Here is a 20,156-nt window from a genome sequence, read left to right as displayed (position 1 = left end):
GGACTAAAAGTGCTTTTGATACTCAAAAAGTCCGTTTGAATAAAAAAATACTCGTTTGGTAAAAAAATAAAAAACATTTTTAAGGGTCCAAAAAACTTAAAAATAGTCTAAATGCACTTTTGACAAAAGCTTAAAAATGAAACTTTTGCCCAGAAACACTTTTTGACTTAAAAACTATATTTCTCAAACGGAATCCCAAATAGACTCTTAGTAATTTTGAAAAATGGTTAACTAGATAAACTAAAGTACATTTTAAGAATTGAATTAGAGAAATTTTAAAGAGCCCATTGTAAAATTAGTTAAATTTTAAAGGTTGTAAATATTCTATATATAATATACAACCCAAATAATGAGAATTTATGCACTTCGAAGACATTCCATATTCTTTTAAGCATTTAGTTGAAATGGATGTTGGGGAAAAAATTATGCACCTAGGAGACTAAGACTTTTCATCTTCTTCTAAGCATTTAATTGAAAAGGTCATGCAAGAGAAACTTTTTTATAATTTATGAATGTTGAGACTTTTCATGAATGTGACTAAATAGACTTTTAATTAGTAATTATGGTAAAGTCTACTTAACCCCCTCAAACTATCACCCTAATGACAATCTACCCTCTAAACTATCAATTGCGATAATTTACCCCATAAACTACCAAAACAATGACAATGTACCTCCAATTTTAACAAAATAACGAAATTACCCTTACTAAAATAAAAACAAAAATACTAAAATTTAATTTTTTTTTCAAACTTGTAAGGGTATTTTTGTCTTATTGAAAATTCTATAGGGATAATTTCATCATTTTGCTAGCATTGGGGGATACATTGTCATTGTTTTGGTAGTTTGTGGGATAAATTGTCGTAATTGATAATTTGAGGGATAGATTGTCATTAGAATAATAATTTAAGGGAGTTAAGTGGACTTTACCCTAGTAATTACCATACTTTTACCATAATTGGGAGGCCTTATTAGAGACTATTTATTAACTTTCTACATCCTACAGTTTTTTTTTTTTTTTTTTTTTTTTGGATATAACCTTTATTGTACAATTACTAAGGGAACCTTTATTAGAGAGTATTTATTAACTTTTTACCATATTTAAAAACTCTTTTTGTTTCTTTTTTGCAACAAATCTAATTGGGGGCATAAGTGGCCTAAGGCTTGAGTTGCCCTTGCCAATTCAATCATAAGAGAAGCTCGATCACTTTATTTATTTATTTTTTATCATAAGTAATACGTGTTACAATATGATTGTTATTATTCCTAAAAATTAGCTTAATTAGTTGGAGATCACGCTCCATAAAGTGAAGGTTACTAGGGTATAAATGTGACATATTAACGGATTTTGCCAACCTTTCTAATTATATGAATCTTTTTTTTCTTCCTTAAGAGAAAGATTATTTAGTAACTTTTTAAACTCACAAAGTTAACAAAGTTTTTCATACCTCATCTATACGAGTAATTTTAGAAATTATTTTAAGAATGAGATGGCTTTCAAAATCACAATTTAATTAAAATTTAATAATAATCAATTAAAAAATTAATAATAATTTAAAAAATTATATCATTTTTTTTGAAATAATGAAGAAACATTTCTAACATTAATCCAAGTAGTCGGTGTCATGGCAGTAAAAGCAAACAGGTATTAAATCTGGTCTGGACATGCCAGGTTGTCCTTGACGCCGTTGCACACGTTGTTTACCCGACGAAGTTTTCCCTGCAAAAAAGTCCTCTCTCTCTCTCTCTGAAATTCTTTGCTACTTCCGAGGACGATCCTTTTACCCTTCTCTGGTAAACAACATTTGTTAAAGGTATCATCAAAACCCTGTTTCTCTCTTTTGCGCTTTTTCAGTTGATTCTCTGCCGTCGTTGTGAGCAAAACCCCAGCTTCATCCGCTCCGCTCTGTATATCTTCGTTTTGATCAATAGTATAGGTTTGGATTCTAATACAATATCTCTGTTCAGTGTTCGTATTGTTGTTAGAAATAGAATAAACCCACTTGATATGTTCTGCAATAGATTTCGTTTTCCCAGTTTTCATGAACAATTGCTCATTCAAGTATAATCGTGAAGAACCCCAAATTTAGTGTTTGTTAATGGATAATTATGGCTCCTCATCTTCATACCCAAACCACAATCCCTATGCATACCCCCCACCACCACCAAATTCAGATCCATACCCTCCCCCTCCTTACCCTAATCCATACAATGCTGCGCAGTCTTACCCTTATGCATACCCACCACCACCTTCTTCACCATCCTCCCATTCAGGCCCTTTAGACTATCACCACCATCCTCCTCCCCCCCATCCATACCCATATCCGGCTGCACCAATTTCCCATATTCCTCCACAACCAACCCTTGAACACCATGGTAGCTTCCAATATGGTTCCTCCTCCCCTTACCATTATCCACTATACCCGCCTCCTGAAATTTCAGGCCTGCCCCAAGCCCCTCCCCGTGTGAATAGCTTCTCCAATCATCTTCGGCAGGATAGTTCCAGTTATATAGGAATTGGGTCACCTTTGAATGCTGATAGTATCAATGATCCCATCCCTTCTCGCCCTATTGCTTACCCGCGTTTGGATGATCACTTTAGTAATATGAAATTGTCTGATAATCACCCTGCTGCCCCTGCATCACACCCGGCACCTTCTGTGCCATCATTGACGAGTGCTCCTCCTAGTGCAAGGTATGATAGGCAGGGAGAATTTTATGGCTATCCTAATGAGTCGTTTTCGAGTGGTTGGGAGGGGCCTTATTCAGGTCAGATTAATTCACCTGGACATTCTGCTTATGGAAACTCGGGCTCATTCAATGGGTCACAGCATAGTCAGAACTTGCAGATTGTGCCTCTGCAGAATAAAGGGTCATTGAAGGTGTTGCTCTTACATGGAAATTTGGATATTTGGGTTAATCGTGCACATAACCTTCCGAATATGGACATGTTCCATAAAACTTTGGGGGATGTGTTTGCCAAATTACCAGGGAACATGAGCAACAAAATTGAAGGCCACATGAATCATAAGATCACCAGTGATCCTTATGTTTCAATTACAGTATCAAATGCTGTGATTGGGAGGACTTATGTGATTAGCAATGATGAAAATCCTGTTTGGAAGCAACGTTTCAATGTTCCTGTTGCGCATTATGCTGCTGAAGTGCATTTTTTGGTTAAAGATAGTGATGTAGTGGGGTCACAGCTTATAGGAGTCGTGGCAATTCCAGTGGAACAGATATATTCAGGGGCAAAGGTTGAAGGAACCTTCCCAATCCTGAATAATAGCGGGAAGCCTTGTAAGCCTGGAGCTACGTTGAGTCTTTCAATTCAGTACACACCGATTGAGAATCTGAGCATTTATTATCATGGAGTAGGGGCAGGCCCTGATTACCACGGAGTTCCTGGAACATACTTTCCTCTCAGGAAAGGAGGAACTGTAACTCTTTATCAAGATGCCCATGTTCCAGATGGGTTCCTTCCGAACCTGAAGCTTGACCGAGGGACGTATTATGTACATGGGAAGTGTTGGCATGACATTTTTGATGCGATACGCCAGGCCCGCCGTTTGATTTACATTACAGGGTGGTCAGTGTGGCACAAAGTTAGACTGGTCCGGGATACTAATTCTGGTTCAAATTGCACCCTAGGGGATCTTCTGAGGTCCAAGTCCCAGGAAGGAGTAAGAGTATTGCTTCTTATTTGGGATGACCCTACATCGAGAAGCATTTTGGGTTACAAAACGGTAAGTAACTTACCTTGAGAAACATATCATGTCATTTCAGCATATAATGTGCCTCAGTTCTGGATCATACTTATTAAAACATATGATATATTTTAAAACATCATTAAATTGTAATCTCTTTTTTGGCCTAACCTAGAGTTTGAGTTTCAAATTTTAGAAATAAAATATGTTACATGGCAAGATATCATGCTTTTTGTGTGTGTAGATGGTCGTACTCATGTGTAGTGCTTTACATTTTCTTTAGTTTGAATTCTTAGGTGAAGCTTGATAAGTTTATTATCATAACTGGTGAGTTCTTGGGTTTCAGTTTCATTCCATGGCACCGCAAAATGTCCTATTTTACATATTACTTCCCCTTTTTTGTTTCTAATCAGAAAGCTTTTTTAGATTTATTTATTATTATTTTATTTATTTTTTCTAATAAACCTCTTTGTATGCAGGATGGAATCATGCAAACCCATGACGAGGAAACTCGCCGTTTCTTCAAGCATTCTTCTGTACAGGTGCTACTTTGTCCCCGCAATGCTGGAAAGCGACATAGCTGGCTCAAACAAAGGGTTAGATGTAAAACCCACGTTTTTTTAACTTCATTTTTTTAGGTTCTTTTTCATAGTAGATATGACTAATGCTATACAATTTTTTTGCATCAGTTTTAATTTTCTTTCACATCATTGTTTAGAACTCCTAGACTGTTGGAAACCAGAGGGGGAAAAATTAATGGCACATTCTACATTATGGTGGCTAAATTTGGTATCTAGCATGTTAAATAACTGTAACCCAGGTTTGATGTATGTTGAAATATGCTTCACCTTTCATATAAGAATAAGTCAATGGATCGATTGTTGGGATTAAATCATGAGATTGCGCCAAACAATTTTCTTGATTTGATATTCAAATGTAATACATTAATAATTGACTTTCTATTTTCAAATTGTTGAAATTCCCTTATAAATATTGGTTCCTGATAATGTGCTATATATTAAAGCCAATAATCAAACATGTAAGCCCTTTGGGCTTTGTGTACAGTGGATTTCAGTCTCTAAGGTCGAATCACTTAAATATTTGTGTTTTCCATTTCTTTATTCTTTAAAATATTATTTCGCATATTTCTGTGTAGTTTATTTTATATTTAAATTTTAACATGGTACTAAAGCGAGTCGATTTGACTTCACTTTAATCTCTTTTCTTAAGTTGGTGATTTCTATCATCACCTTCTCAAAGCAGGTCCATCTGACTTTGATTCAATTTCTTTTCTTTTGTCAGTGATTTATGTCATCACCTAATACACCAAATCCATCCAACTTTACTTCAATCTCTTTCTTGCCGTTGGCGATTTATATCATCACCTTATACAGCAAGTGTGCGCTAAAAGCATAATATGATATATGATTTATTTACTGTTGCCTCCTGGGCATGAGGTTAAACTGCTTGGCCCGTCAGGAGTGAAAGCTCCTGGGTTACTTGGTAACTGATTCTGGCGGGTAGGGACAGTTACCCGTAGAAGTTTGATTAATTGTGAGGATTGTTGTACAGTATGCATTTGCGACGTGCAATTAATCTGAGTAAAGTTCTCTTATGTTATCAAAAAAAAAAAAGCAAGTGTGCGTTAAAAGCATAATATGATATATGATTTATTTACTGTTTAAATTGTCAGTTCTTTTGTCTGGTAAAGTAAGGCATGCATCAATTTTCAAAACATAAAATTGTATAGCCTATGGTTTGGAGCATGAGAAGAAAAAGTCTGCTATGTAAATGTTCTTATCTAAAACTTTGATTGATTTTATATGGAGTTGGTTTGCAATTTTGAATTTCTTCTTGTTTCTTGTATTATCAGGAAGTCGAAACAATATATACACACCATCAAAAAACTGTAATTGTGGATGCTGATGCTGGCAACAATAGAAGAAAAATAATAGCTTTCGTTGGAGGACTTGATTTATGCGATGGGCGATATGACACTCCACAGCATCCTATATTTAGGACACTCCAAACAGTGCATAAGGATGACTATCACAACCCTACTTACACGGTAATGTCACTTCAAATTTGAACAAGCTGTTGTTAATAATGCATGGAACTTTTCTGCAAGAGCTTGAGATGCAGTGTGTTTTTAATTGTATCCATACTAAGTTGTTGAGGATAGATTTTGAGCCACATTAATTTTCAGGAGTACGTGTAGACCCCATGGACACGGAAGTAAGGACCCAAAAAAATTATTGTGCCATTATTTTATCTGCTAGACAATCTCATTTAGTCATTCAAATGTGCAAAGAAACGCAACTTGAACAAATGTACATGAAATTAGGCCAATAAAATTGCAAGTTTATGCAATGAATACTTTTAATGCCCGGAATTTAGTTTTTGGAGTCAAGAAACTGGAAAACTTGGTGGAATGTCCATCTAAAATGGCCAAGGAACTGCTATTCTAAGATATAATTGTCTTCCAATTGTCTTACAAAAATAAAATTGCTAGTCTACGCAACAAATGTTGCAATACTTCCTGGCTTAGTTTTTGGACTCTAGCAATTGAAAATCTTGGGGAATGTTCAGCTAAATGTCGTAGGAACTGTTATTTTCATACATAATTGTCTTCTAAAGTAATTAACTCTGTTTTTTGTTGTGGGCTATTACCTTGACAGGGTAACATTGCTGGTTGTCCACGAGAGCCATGGCATGATTTGCACTCCAAAATTGATGGTCCAGCAGCATACGACGTTCTGACCAACTTCGAGGATCGCTGGTTTAAGGCTGCAAAACCCCATGGGATTAAAAAACTGAAAACTTCATATGATGATGCCTTGCTCAGGCTAGAAAGAATTCCAGACATCATTGGACTGTCCGATGCTAGTTGCACCAGCGAGAATGATCCAGAAGCTTGGCATGTTCAGGTCAGATGGTCTTAATTAATTGTTGAATTGCCCTAGGACCTTGGATTAGGTCAAAATGATGTGTTGATTTGCAATTTGTTTTGGTAATGTGTGTTAGCTTACTGATGAAAATGTCTTGTTCATTTTCTTTGGTTTTCCAAATGGAGATTTTTCGATCTATTGATTCAAATTCCGTTAAAGGCTTCCCAAAGGAACCACAAGATGCCACAGCCAAGGTGAGGTGACACTTAGTGACTAGTTTTATCCTTCTGCTGATTTCAGTTTAGTGATATAGTTTTATCTTTGTGGTTATTTCAGTTTACAATACCCCCCTTTCCCTCCCTCCTCCCCACTTTCCTGTGGCTGAAGTTTATTAATTACTTTCTTACTTTCTTGTAACAGAACCTAATGTGTGGGAAGAATGTGCTGATCGACATGAGCATACATACGGCATATGTTAAGGCTATTCGTTCTGCGCAGCATTTCATTTATATAGAGAACCAGTATTTCATTGGATCTTCATACAATTGGAATTCGAATAAAGACGTAGGTAAGGAAATTTTAATTTTAACACGAGGAGATCATGATAGCCATGATATTTAGAGGATCATTTATCTTATAAAAAGTTAGAACTTGTTGTGCAGATTAAATCTGACAGTGTCATAATTTCTGCAGTGAACATGAATAGATAGGAACTTTGAAATTGTATGAGTTAAAGCGAATATTATCATATGAACATTGGGTCTATAGCTAGCATCTAAAAGTTCCATGTCCATATGAGATTGAATTAAAAAGCAACCTACCATGTCTGTTGTTTTGTCAAGTTTTCAATACGTGTATGTTTAATAGATACCTTATAAGGGATCTTAATCAGTTGAAAAAAATGTAACGGCGTATCAGGTTATTAGCTGGACCAGACCTTGACCCAAATTACCACCAGAATAGGACAACTTCTGTTCAGCACATTTAGAAGAAATGTTGATAATAAAAGCATTACATGGGAATTAAGGAAAGATGAAGCTTAAAGAACAGTGATAAAGTCGAAAGGAGAATTTTACTTCAATATAAGTCTTGATAGTCTCGAAATATAATGAATCTTTTATATATATATATAAATAATCAAGATATCATTAAAAGCATATAAGATGCTCCTAGGTACACAGGAAGTATATAAGAGAAGCCACCTAACTAGTAGGAGACAAAAGAAAAATAAATTCACGAAAACTAATCACCAAATGAGAAACAAAAGCGGTTGTCCAAAGATACAAGGTGCTGAAAAATAAAGATTTAATCTCTTCCAAAGTCCTCTCACAATTCTTAAAACTTCTGTCATTAATTTCCCTTCAATTCAAAGGCACTACAAAAGCAGGAAGGTACCATCTTTTACACAGCTGCCCACCAACAAGCATACAACTCGACTACTTGTCTAGGTATAATCCAAGACACCCCAAATCAATTGAAGAACACATTCCACATAGCACAAGAAACCCTACAATGAAGAAGAAGATATCCATGGACTCCCCATTCCTTTTACACATACAACATCTATCAACCACAACGACATGCCACTTTCAGAGATTGTCCATGGTAAAGATCTTTCCTAGGGCCGCCAACCAAGCAAAAAAGGCCACCCTTGACTAAGCCTTAGTCCGCGAAACACTCTTCAAGGGAAGCAAAAACTATCATTACAACTCATGACAATGTAAAAAGATTTAACACCAAACAACCCTCTTTTGGAAGTTGCCCATCACAACTTGCCCTCGCCTTCCTGTCTCTCTCTCCCTAAATACAACACCTGAAAAAACGAGGCAGACATCCACCTCCCACTCACGAGACGCTCTAGCAAAGCTTGCGTTCCACTGAATCGCACATCAAGGAATTTTATGTGATCCGCAACAAAAGCATCATTTGTGCACGCAATACCAAATAAACATAAAAATGCTTCCTTAAGGGTCATATCCCCACCCCTCATAATATTCTTCCACAAACAAGCTCCCTAGAGCATCCCCCTTCCCATTAAATTCCATATTTAGCGTTCATCACCACTCTTCACCAAGCTTCTCTCTCGAGACCATAGTGCCAAAGCCATTTACTAAGGGAGCATGATTGCACATCAGCAAGTTTCTAATCGCCGAACCCTCTCTAAGAGATCAACATACAAACCTTGGGACATCTCACCAAGTAATATTTGAACTCCTCACCTAGCCCACCTTATAAGAAATCGCATTGATGCTTCTCTATACAGTTTGCAACACCCATAGGGAGAGAAAAGAGATGCATGAAGTACGTAGGTAAATTGGAATGGATGCTCTTAATAAGGTTAAGCCTACCACCCTTAAACACATACAACATTTTCCAATTCGCCAACTGATGTTTTATCTTCTCAATAACATTGTCCCATATATACTTGGCCTTTTGGGAAGCCCCCATAAGCCCCTGACGGAAGACCAAGATACTTCAAGGGCAAAGACACAAGCTCACAGCCCAGAGGTGGGACGAACTGGGTCTGGAACAATTTGGTATTTTATATAATTAGAATTTGATTAGGTGTTATATATACCATTTTGACAAAATACTCGGAATCTGCCGCACCACTTTAAACAACTGCATATTTGTGTTAGTCTTTTTCCGAAACATTTACAGGATGAGAATGTGGTAATAAGCACATGTTCTATATATTTTTATTGTCTTGTTCTGTTTGCTGAATGCAGAATTTTGCTCACACTATCTTTCTGCAGGTGCTAATAATTTGATTCCAATGGAAATTGCCCTTAAAATTGCCGATAAAATTAGAGCAAATGAGAGATTTGCTGTGTATATTGTTATTCCAATGTGGCCAGAAGGTGTTCCTACTGGTGCTGCTACTCAAAGGATTCTATTTTGGCAGGTAGGCTTCAATTAGTAACTTGGGAAGGAATTGAGACTATGTTCAGTCAGGAAAGGCTTTTCCATGCTATTATACTTCAGTATTCAGCATGACATATACTCCTACATTTTTTTCCCTCTCTCTCTCGCTATCACATCTTTTATCAGAATGCCTTGCAGTGAAGAGCTTTTCCAGAAGGTTCGCCATATGCAGCAATTCTATAAAAACTAATTTGAATGACTTTTAGCATGAAAAGAACTTCTTGTTCATACCCAGCAATATGAAGCTTTTGTATGTTGGTATGGAGAAGCTTATAATTTGATCATTTAAGATATTACTAAGGACTTATGCTTATAGTGGAATTATATGAAACAATATGAGCACACAAAGAGAAACTTAGGTTTCTGTAAATGTCATTCAGGAGGTTCTCCTTTCGTTTTACCATAATACGTCTTCAAACTGACATTTTCTCCTGTGGGTTGTGCCCACATATGTCTTCCTGTGTATGTGGGTTGCGCCCCTTTGCGCTTTTTATATCATTATTACTTATCAAAAAAAAAAAAAAAACTGACATTTTCTCCTGCATGTCCTCAGCTTTGTTGGCTGTTTTTTTTTCTTTTTAACACAAAATGTGGCTCTGGTGCTTCTAACGCATGCTCAAATCTACACCCAACTATAACCTGATTTATTATAATTGATTCCATTTTCTTTATCTTTTCTTGGACAAAAAGTTCTAAAAAGTAGAATTTCCATTCTGGAGCATCAAATTTCTTTATTACATTGAATACTATACTCAGTCTTAATATAGTGGGACAAAAGCCTGGTCTCAATTGGAATTGGTTTGTTTCATATTTAACATTCCAGTAGACAAGGTTTAATATCAATATGGAGAAATCTCTTCAGTCAAAAAGTTGAATTTGAAGTCATTTTTGCTTGTCTGTAAATTTTGTTATAGCTGAGTAGTGTATTTTGTTGATCTTGGTGTTATTATTGATTATTGCAGAATAAGACAATGCAAATGATGTATGAGACTATCTACAAGACTTTGGTGGAGGTTGGGCTTGAGGGAGCTTACTCACCACAAGATTATCTAAACTTCTTTTGTCTTGGCAACCGTGAGGCCATAGATGGACCTGACAGCATAGTTCCCGGAAGTCCTACTGCTGCTAACACTCCTCAGGTGACTCTCATCACTTCTATTATCCATTGGTTTTGGTACTAGTTGTTGTTATGCACAGGAGACATTCCTAATACAGAAGTAGATAACTTTCAGATTCTGTAGTGTGGACAGAATAGAATAAGGGAATAGAATATGGGGCTGTGTCAATCATCACACAGCCACACTCCCCTCGTACTGCATATATATATAAACCAACATAGAGTACAAAGACCAAAATACCCATACAATATATTTTTCTAACACTCCCCCTCAAGCTGGAGCATATATATCATATAAGTCCAGCTTGGAACAAATAAACTCTAACTGCTTCCGACACAAGGGTTTTGTAAACATATCAGCTAACTGATCTCCAGACTTAACGAACGGTGTAGATATATCGCCTTTGAGTATCTTATCTCGAACAAAGCGACAGTCAACCTCAATATGCTTGGTTCTTTCATGAAAGACAGAGTTAGATGCAATATGTATTGCAGCTTGATTATCACAAAAATAATGGGATAGGAGTAGGAGCGGCAAATCCGATCTCTTGGAGAAAGAGTTGTAACCATGTCAATTCACTAGTAGTGTTAGACATTGCCCTGTGTTCTGCCTCGGCACTGGACCATGCCACCACCGTCTGTTTCTTGATTTTCCAAGTTACTAGATTACCACCCAAGAAAGTACAATATCCTGTAGTAGATCGCCTATCTGAGGGAGAACCAGCCCAATCTGCATCAGTAAACCCTTCTACCCGAAGGTGTCCATTCGGTCTATACAATATCCCAAGGCCAGGAGCTCTTTTCAAATATCGAATAATACGAGTAACAGCTTCCCAATGTGAAACCCTAGGAGCCTCCAAAAACTGACTGACAACACCAACTGCATATGAGATGTTTGGTCTAATAATGGTCAGGTAATTCAACTTTCCAACTAAGTGACGATACCTATCGGGATCTTCAAACAATTCCTCTTTTACTAATTTCTTATTAGGATCCATTGGAGTGTCAACAGGATGAGCACCCAGAAGACCCGTCTCTTCTAACAAATCAAGTACATATTTTCTTTGGGATAAATTGATACCTGTTTGGGATCTAGCAACTTCAATCCCCAAAAAATATCTTAGTTTTCTCAAATCTTTTGTCTCAAACTTCTGTTGTAAAAACAATTCCAACCGAGCAATGCCTCCTGAATCATTACTTGTAATCACGATGTCATCCACATATACCACAAGGAGAATATGACCAGCACTTGTATGCAAGTGAAATACTGAATGATCTGTCTGACATTGCTGAAGACCAAACTCCATAACTGCCGCTGAGAACTTCCCAAACCATGCCCGTGGAGATTGCTTGAGACCGTACAAAGCCTTTTTCAATTTATAGACACAACCCTGATACTCTCCCTGAGCAACAAACCCAGGTGGTTGCTCCATATAAACTTCCTCGTGCAGATCCCCATGTAAAAAGGCATTTTTGACATCCAATTGAAATAAGGGCCAAGCCAAATTAGAAGCCAAAGAAATAAGAATATGAACGGAGGAGATTTTGGCAATTGGAGAAAATGTCTCATCATAATCAATACCATATGTCTGTGTATAACCCTTAGCAACCAAACGAGCTTTCAACCGTTCAACTGAACCATCAGGATTAAACTTAACCGTGTAAACCCATTTGCAACCAACAAGCTTCTTAGCAGGTGGTAATTGAACAAGCTCCCACGTACCATTTTGATGCAAGGCCTTCATTTCCAATTCCATAGCTTGCCTCCAACCAGAGTCAAATAAAGCATCATGCACTGTCTTTGGGGTGGAAACAGTAGAAAGATGGAAAATAAAGCAAGAATATGAAGGAGACAAAGAACAAGTAGATACAAATTGACTGATAGGATGTGCAGTAGTTCAAGAATGTGTACCTTTCCTTAGGGCAATGGGCAAGGAATTAGATGCAGGTGACAGCGGATCCGAAGACGGGATGGATGATGGTGGAGGTGCAGGAGCTGATAGACGTGGCCTACGTGTATAAACCTAGAGAGGAGCAGAAGAGCATGGAGGCAACACGATAGACTCAGAGAGATATGGAACAGGCAGCGGAACAGACGTGACATTGGGCTCAAGGGTAAACGCTTTGAAAGACGCATCAACAAGAAAATAGGCAAGAGACTCAACAAATGTGACATCAACGCTAGTAAAGTAGCGATGAAGAACAGAACTATAACAACGATATCCCTTTTGAGTTGTGGAATAACCAAGGAAGACACATTTAGTAGAGCGAGGATCAAGTTTATCATAGCCAGGACCCAAGTTATGAACATAGCAAACACACCCAAAAATCTTTAGTGGTAAGGCAAACGGAGGTGAAGAAGAGTACAAGGGTGAATGAGGAGAAACACCATCTAAGACTGAGGAGGGCATCCGATTAATGAGATAACAAGCAGTAAGGACTGCCTCACTCCAAAAATGTTTGGGGACATGCATATAAAACAAGAGACAACGTGCAACATCCAATAAATGACGATGCTTACGTTCAGCCACACCATTTTGTTGTGGAGTATGAGCACATGAGGTTTGATGGATAATGCCTTTATCAGAGAAATAAGTGGCAAAAGAACTAGATGTGTATTCTTTGGCATTATCAGAACGCAAGATACGAATTTTTTGAGAAAATTGAGTCTTAATCATATTATGAAACATTTGGAAGACAGAAAATAACTCGGAACGATTTTTCATTAAAAATAACCAAGTCATACGGGAAAAATCATCCACGAATGTTACAAAATAATGAAATTTATTGGACTCGATCTTCATAGGACCCCATACATCAGAATGAACTAACTCAAAAGGATGAGAAACTCAACTAACAACTCTTGACGGAAAAGAAACACGATGGTGTTTGCCAAGCTGACACGTTTCGCACGACACAGACAACTCATGACGGAGACTTGAGACTTGATGCTTCAACGCAGGAAGGGAAGGATGACGAAGGCGACAATGCCACTGAAGAGCTGAACTTGACGACTGCAAAGCACGAGAGGGAAATGAAGGTGAGAGATCCAGATAATATAGGCCACCAACTTCATGCCCACTACCAATCATCCTCCGCGTCTTGAGATCCAGAAAAATGCACAAAGAGGGATAAAAACTAACAGAACAGTTAAGAGCTTTGGTAATTTTACTAATAGATAATAAATTAAACGGAAAACCGGGAACATGTAGAACGGACAACAACTCAATATTTGGACTCAGATGTGTATGGCCAGAGCCGGCTACAGTAGAAAGGGAACCATTAGCTAGAGTGACACTGTGGGGTGCAGTAACAGGATGATAATCAGAGAGAGAAGTAGACGAACCAGTCATATGTTCATTGGCACCGGAATCAATAATCCATGGGTTGCGAGTGGAGGATAAGAGACAGTGAGATGCAGTACCTGACTGAGCAAGAGTAGCAGTGGAAGTGGAGGTGGCCCGCTTATGAGCCAAAAACTGAGCATACTCATCTTTCGGAATGGAGATGAGATCATAATCCAGAGTAGAACTTGAACTAGTAGGTGGTCCAGAAATAGCTGGAGAATCCTCGAAAGAAACAGCCTGATTGGCAAAACCGGGTGGTTTGCCATGTAAATCCCAACAAGAATTCACTGAATGATTAGGACGGCCATAGTGAGTACATTTGCGATGCTCACGACTACCAGGTCAACCACCGCCTCGAGAGTCATGGCCACCACGACCACCTCGACCACCACGATACCCACCAAAACTGCCACGGGTAGCAACAAAAGCAATGCGCTCACCAGTACGCTCAAAACTCATCTGAGAGCCATGGTCAGTGAGAGTAGCACGCTGAATCCGAGAAAAGACTTCTGGAAGTGAGGGAAGTTCAGAACCACCCAAAATCTGCGCACTAACCGACTCAAACTCGGGTTTCAAACCAAGAAGGAACCGAACCACATCCACATCTTGACGTTGCTTTTCCATTTTCTTCAGGTCTGTAGAGAGTGGTTGGTACAAGTTTCTCTCCTCACAAATGGCCACAACATGGTTGTAATACTCATCCACAGTTTGAGTACCTTGTTCAAGCCCAAAATATTGTTTACACACTTCATAAATCCGAGTGATATTCCCAGTTCCAGAGTACATGTGACTGAGATGATCCCAAATGTCCTTGGCAGTGGGTAAGTAGATGCATGAGGATCCAAGGTGAGACTCAATGAGGTTAAGTGAGTAAACAAGCGCTTGCCTTTGAGAAAAACTTCAACAGACCTTGCCCAATAACTATAATTCTTCCCATTGAGCTTCACATAAGTCATAGGAGTATTAACTAAGGTAGTCTCAGGTTTAGCAGCCATAATATCAATCAACAAAGGAGCAAAGACTCCACCACAGTAACACAACAAATAAGTAGGAGAACAACCACTCAAAACTAATTGAAAGACCCCAATGCAACACAGCAACAATGCTGGAAAATGGCAAAAACCAGCTCAACCAATGCCAATCAGTAAAATAGGGAGAAAGAGAGAGGAACCAGTGTAAATACGGCAAAAAAAAACTTCACCGGAGCTTCGCCGGAGACGGCCCACACTCACCGGAAGCAGCAGACCACTCCGAAAATACCAAAACTGAACCCACATAATGAATTGATGACAAAAAGTAACCTTTTTTTTGTTTTTATGTTTTTCAACTTCAAGAAATTTTTTTTTTTTTTTCCGATGACCACCATGTACGCCGGCCACCTTGTGCATCACCAACCAGCACAGACCACGTCAAGACCCACACTCATACTTCCTGACAGAACGCACACCCCAACACAGACGACGAAAAGCTTGACGGCGGCGATGACGACGACATCACACCCTTAAGGACGATGATATCGACTTCACCTGCCCCTGTTTATGGGCATGAAGCCCAACCAGAATCCTGTATTCCTGGATTCAACTGTTTTTTTTTTTTTGTTGAGAAAAGAGAAGAAAAAAAAAATGGCAAATATGGAGCAGGTACGAGAGAATTGTTACTGCTCTGATACCATGTGGACAGAATAGAATAAGGGAATAGAATATGGGGCTGTGTCAATCATCACACAGCCACACTCCCCTCATACTGCATATATATATAAACCAACATAGAGTACAAAGACCAAAATACCCATACAATATATTTTTCTAACATGTAGGATGTTTCATTTCATATACATATAGGCATTCCTTTAACTTTTGACAGGAGTAGGAGATCCAGATACTCCTTTGAACTTACAAAGATTCCCAATTATAGTTCCTCTGGTTCCTTCAGATGTGCTCTTTATGTAGAAAAAGTACTTATATGTGTTGTTTCTTGGTGTTCCCAGGCACTTGGTCGAAAAACCCGACGATTTATGATTTATGTTCATTCAAAGGGCATGATAGTAGATGACGAATATGTAATATTGGGTTCTGCAAACATCAACCAGCGCTCCATGGAGGGCACTAGGGACACTGAGATTGCAATGGGAGCTTATCAACCTCATAATACCTGGGCAAGAAAACTTTCTAATCCGCGTGGACAGGTAACCATTGTTACTTACGTAGCTATTTGGTAATAAAAGGATTAGTTCCATTTTTTTTCGCTTTCCTTTGCATTTTATATGCAGAAACTCACCAGTGGTAATTTATTCACAGAAAAAGGGACCATTATTATTAAAAAGAATAAAAACAGTTGAGATGTAAAAATGTTTATTATATGTTTGTTTTCTTAAACATTGATACTATCCCAATGCTCACCTCTCCTTCCAAAAAACAATTTCTTGGGAATGCAAAACATATCTTTCCTCATTACAGTGAAATCCTCAGGAAGATTCATGTCCCAAGGTTTTTCAGAGCATAAAGGATATGGTTTTTGTCTGAAACATTAGGTGTAGACCATTATTTTTTATTTTATTTTTTTTGCTGTTGAATGCTGTTTGGTTGAAGTACAAAGATATCAGAGACATGCTCATTCAGTAGCTTGTGACTTGCATTTGGTATCTGTAGGAAGAATTATTTCTTTCATATTTAGTTGTTTATATAGTACCTGGCTTTTATGAATAACTGCTAATGCTTGCTTTTTATGTGCAACATTCTTTACTAAAAAATACATTACCAATCGATCCGTGGGACCAAACATTGAATTCATCAAATTGCATGTCTGCAATGTATCTCAATTTTTTGTAAGTAATCACATATTCATTAAAAAGCGCAAAGGCGCAACCTAAGTACACAAGGAGTATATAAGAGAGAAGCCTAGCTAGTGGTGGAAAAGAGATATGAGAAAACAAGAAAGTTCGAAATACTAAAAGAAAGAGAATCTTAAAGAATAATGCCTTTCATACCACTAAGGTCCTTTCATGGTCCTCAAACCTACAATGGTTTATTTCCCTCCAGAGACATCATATAAGGCAATCATCAAGTAAAATAACAGAATCATTCTTTTTAATGTGGTATTCTAAGCCCAAAATGTTAGATTTTGTTTTGGCTAGTCATTTGCAGTTGCATGGGCTGGGAATTCTCTGGAAACAAACCAGGAATGCTTTAAAATTTTAGAATTTCTTGGAAATATAAGTTTCTTTTTTTAACTAAAAATATAAATAATAACGTACGTTCTAACAGAAAGTTTAGTAGTTCAGTTTACTGCTTTAAGTCACTTTATCACATGGTCACTTAGATATAGAGGGAGGCAAGAGGGCTTATATCAATCAAGCTTCAAAACAGTGTGATCTGATTCTCTAAGCTAGTGTGATCAAGCTTAGCTAGTCAATCAAGCTTCAATCTCTAAACAGTGTGATCTGATTCTCTAGGTAGGTAAGACAACCTTCACCCGTACACATTGAAAAGTTCAGTTGTGACATTGAGGTTTCAATCAAAACACACCAAACCCGTTAAACCACAATGATCAAGTGAATAAATATGCCCTAAAGTAAATGTATTCATTTTTTGTTAGAAATGTTAATGGGACAGTTTGATGTTCCATGGAATGAAAATTTTCAATTTATTCTCCAAAACGGCACACAAATACTCTAGATTGGAATGATCACAAAACGGCGTATACAAAACAAAGTGCTGTCATTGCCAAGAAAGGTGATATTTGCCTCAATAGTAATGAAGTCAGTAACATCATTCTAGATACACCAAAAACATATCTGTGTAGGACTCTTAACATAACTGGTTCACTTGCTACATTAAATGCTACTATTTTATCTCTGTCACTAATTGTTAAATACCCTGACTAGGCATACATAACCGACTCGCCGTTTCATGTTGTGAATGTGTACTTCACAGATTCATGGATATAGGATGTCATTATGGGCAGAGCATACTGGAGGTATTGAGGACTGCTTCACTAAACCAGAGTCTATCGACTGTGTGAGAAGGGTTAGATCGCTGGGTGAGGCGAACTGGAAACAATTTGCTGCTGACGATGTCACGGAGTTGAGGGGCCACCTATTAAAATACCCAGTTGAAGTTGATCGAAAGGGCAAGGTGAGGCCCCTTCCTGGATGTGAAACTTTCCCAGATGTGGGAGGAAGTATAGTGGGGTCATTTATTGCCATTCAGGAGAACCTAACGATCTGAGCAGATTGCATCCAGCTTCTACTTGGTACCAAATGAAATTAAAGAGTAAAAGAAAGTACAGTTGTGGCATGTATTTGTTGTGTGTCTGAAACACATAATGCTGTATAGTTCTTTTTCTTTTCCTTCTTGTTCTTTTAGTATAGTGTTTTACAATTTTTTTCATTGTAATTACATCACAGGACAACATACCCGAAAGAAGAATCAGTCAGATTTTTTTGTGTGTTCAAAGCACCTTTAGGTATTTGATGTATACTTTATATACAACCATACAATAAGAAGTTTGTGTTAGAAGATTACAATTTAGTTTGGGGCTTCACTGCTTCGAGTAAGATGAAGGTTCAGAATATTAAGTAAGATGAGGAAATTCTTATCTGACAGGCCATCCTGGAAGAAAAGTATTGGTTTTATTTCTGGCACACTTTTTTCTTCATGCACTAAGAGAGATCTTACTAGTCCATAAATGCTTATGCAAACTGCCACAAAATAATAATAATAATAATATATATAAATAAAATAAAATAAAAATAATTATCTTTTCCTCGCATCAACGATAACGCATTATCATTTTGTTCTCATGAACTGACAACTCTACTGTGCTAGATTTCATCAAACTACCATTTTGTGCCAAAACTTTCATTCTATTAGTAAAAGGTGTTAATTCAGACGGTCAAAGTAACAATTCGTTGTAATTTATGGGGGCAAAATGACAATGTGTGGTAGTTTATGGGGGCAAAGTGACGGGTTGACTATCTGAGTTAACGCCTTTGACTGACGGAATGGAGGTTTTGAGCATAAAATGGTAGTTTGATGGTGTTTGGCAGTAGAGTTGTCAGTTCATGGAGATAAAGTGACAATGCACTGTAATTGATTAGTTGATTGAAAAAAAGGTAATAGCAAAAAAAAAACAAAAAAAAAAACCTGCTTGAAGAGTCCAAAAATACCCTTTCAACATTGTACAAATATGTAGAGCGAGGGGGGGTGGGTGCCCGGGGGGGTCCCCAATTTTTCTACCTGCGCTAAGTAATTGGGCAGGGATGTGAGGGGGGGCCTATCACCTATGGCCTATGGGGGTCCTTATTTAGGCAGGAGCCCTCCCTCGTACGAGTGCCACAATTTTCTCTATCATCTACTTTTTGGCAAGTAATTGCAGAGAATCCTTACATGAGAAAAAGGGGGTACTACAACTTGTTTGTGTGCTTTGAACATGAATGCTAAAGGAGAGGCTGTAAACAAATTTAAACATAGCATTTTCTCAACCTTTTGGATCGTCTCTATTTCACTTGAAATTAATTAAAATTAAAAGGATTCGCAGATATATATATATATATATATATATATATGATGAAGAGTGTCTAGGGAGTCAAACAAATAGATCTAAAAAAATTTTCAAATTGATGTGGCAAGTGTTTTTAAATTAAAAAAAAAAAAAATGCAATTCTCTCTCTTGTCTGTCACTCACGGTCTATCACGTCAATTTAAAAATCTTTTTAAGTTTATTTGTTTGGCTCCTTAGTACTTCTCTATGATGAATACATATTGACAAGTTCTTTAAAATTTTTTAAATGATGTGGTACCATGTATTCCATGAAATGCAACAGAACAAAATCTTGACATTTCATTAAATCATCTCAATTTCACTTGAAATAGTTAAAATCTTTATAAAAAAAAAATTAAAAAAAATTAAAACAACTTTAAGGGTCTCATTTGCACAAACACCACTTTTAGAAACCATGATTTTTTTTTTCTTTATATTTTTCCTTTTTCAATGTTTGACCTAAAAAGTTGAAAAGAAAAACAAATATCAAACAAACAAGCAATTTTTTTTATTTATTTATTTTTTTTTTTTGAATAAACAAGCAATTGGATAAGATGCATATGCTGTTGTAATGTGGGCCCGGGCCTATTCCAAATTCTCACCAACTTTTAAGTGGACCCTAGTCCATCAGT

General features: G+C 37.4%; 1 protein-coding gene across 1 annotated transcript; it reads left to right on the top strand.

The window, feature by feature from the left end:
• Nucleotides 1-1,660: 1,660 nt before the first annotated feature.
• Nucleotides 1,661-18,508, top strand: LOC132187752 (phospholipase D beta 2-like). Its single transcript, XM_059602171.1, has 10 exons — nt 1,661-3,745; nt 4,186-4,302; nt 5,580-5,774; nt 6,385-6,633; nt 6,780-6,848; nt 7,015-7,162; nt 9,351-9,499; nt 10,482-10,658; nt 15,971-16,168; nt 17,916-18,508. The coding sequence occupies exons 1-10, from the start codon at nt 2,099-2,101 to the stop codon at nt 18,207-18,209; spliced, it is 3,243 nt and encodes a 1,080-aa protein (XP_059458154.1). The 5' UTR covers nt 1,661-2,098; the 3' UTR covers nt 18,210-18,508.
• Nucleotides 18,509-20,156: the final 1,648 nt, after the last annotated feature.

This window comes from Corylus avellana, chromosome ca7 (assembly GCF_901000735.1).
Source record: "Corylus avellana chromosome ca7, CavTom2PMs-1.0".
Lineage (NCBI taxonomy): Eukaryota > Viridiplantae > Streptophyta > Magnoliopsida > Fagales > Betulaceae > Corylus > Corylus avellana.
The sequence above is the reverse complement of the archived record's forward strand: the minus strand, read 5'-3'. Positions and strand labels throughout refer to the sequence as shown.

Bases quoted from the DNA above. Each gene is read 5' to 3' on its own strand.
- LOC132187752 (XM_059602171.1), top strand. From the start codon at position 2,099: ATGGATAATTATGGCTCCTCATCTTCATACCCAAACCACAATCCCTAT. The intron at 4,303-5,579 runs GTTAGATGTAAA...TTGTATTATCAG, and splicing joins ATAGCTGGCTCAAACAAAGG to GAAGTCGAAACAATATATAC. The intron at 5,775-6,384 runs GTAATGTCACTT...TTACCTTGACAG, and splicing joins ATCACAACCCTACTTACACG to GGTAACATTGCTGGTTGTCC.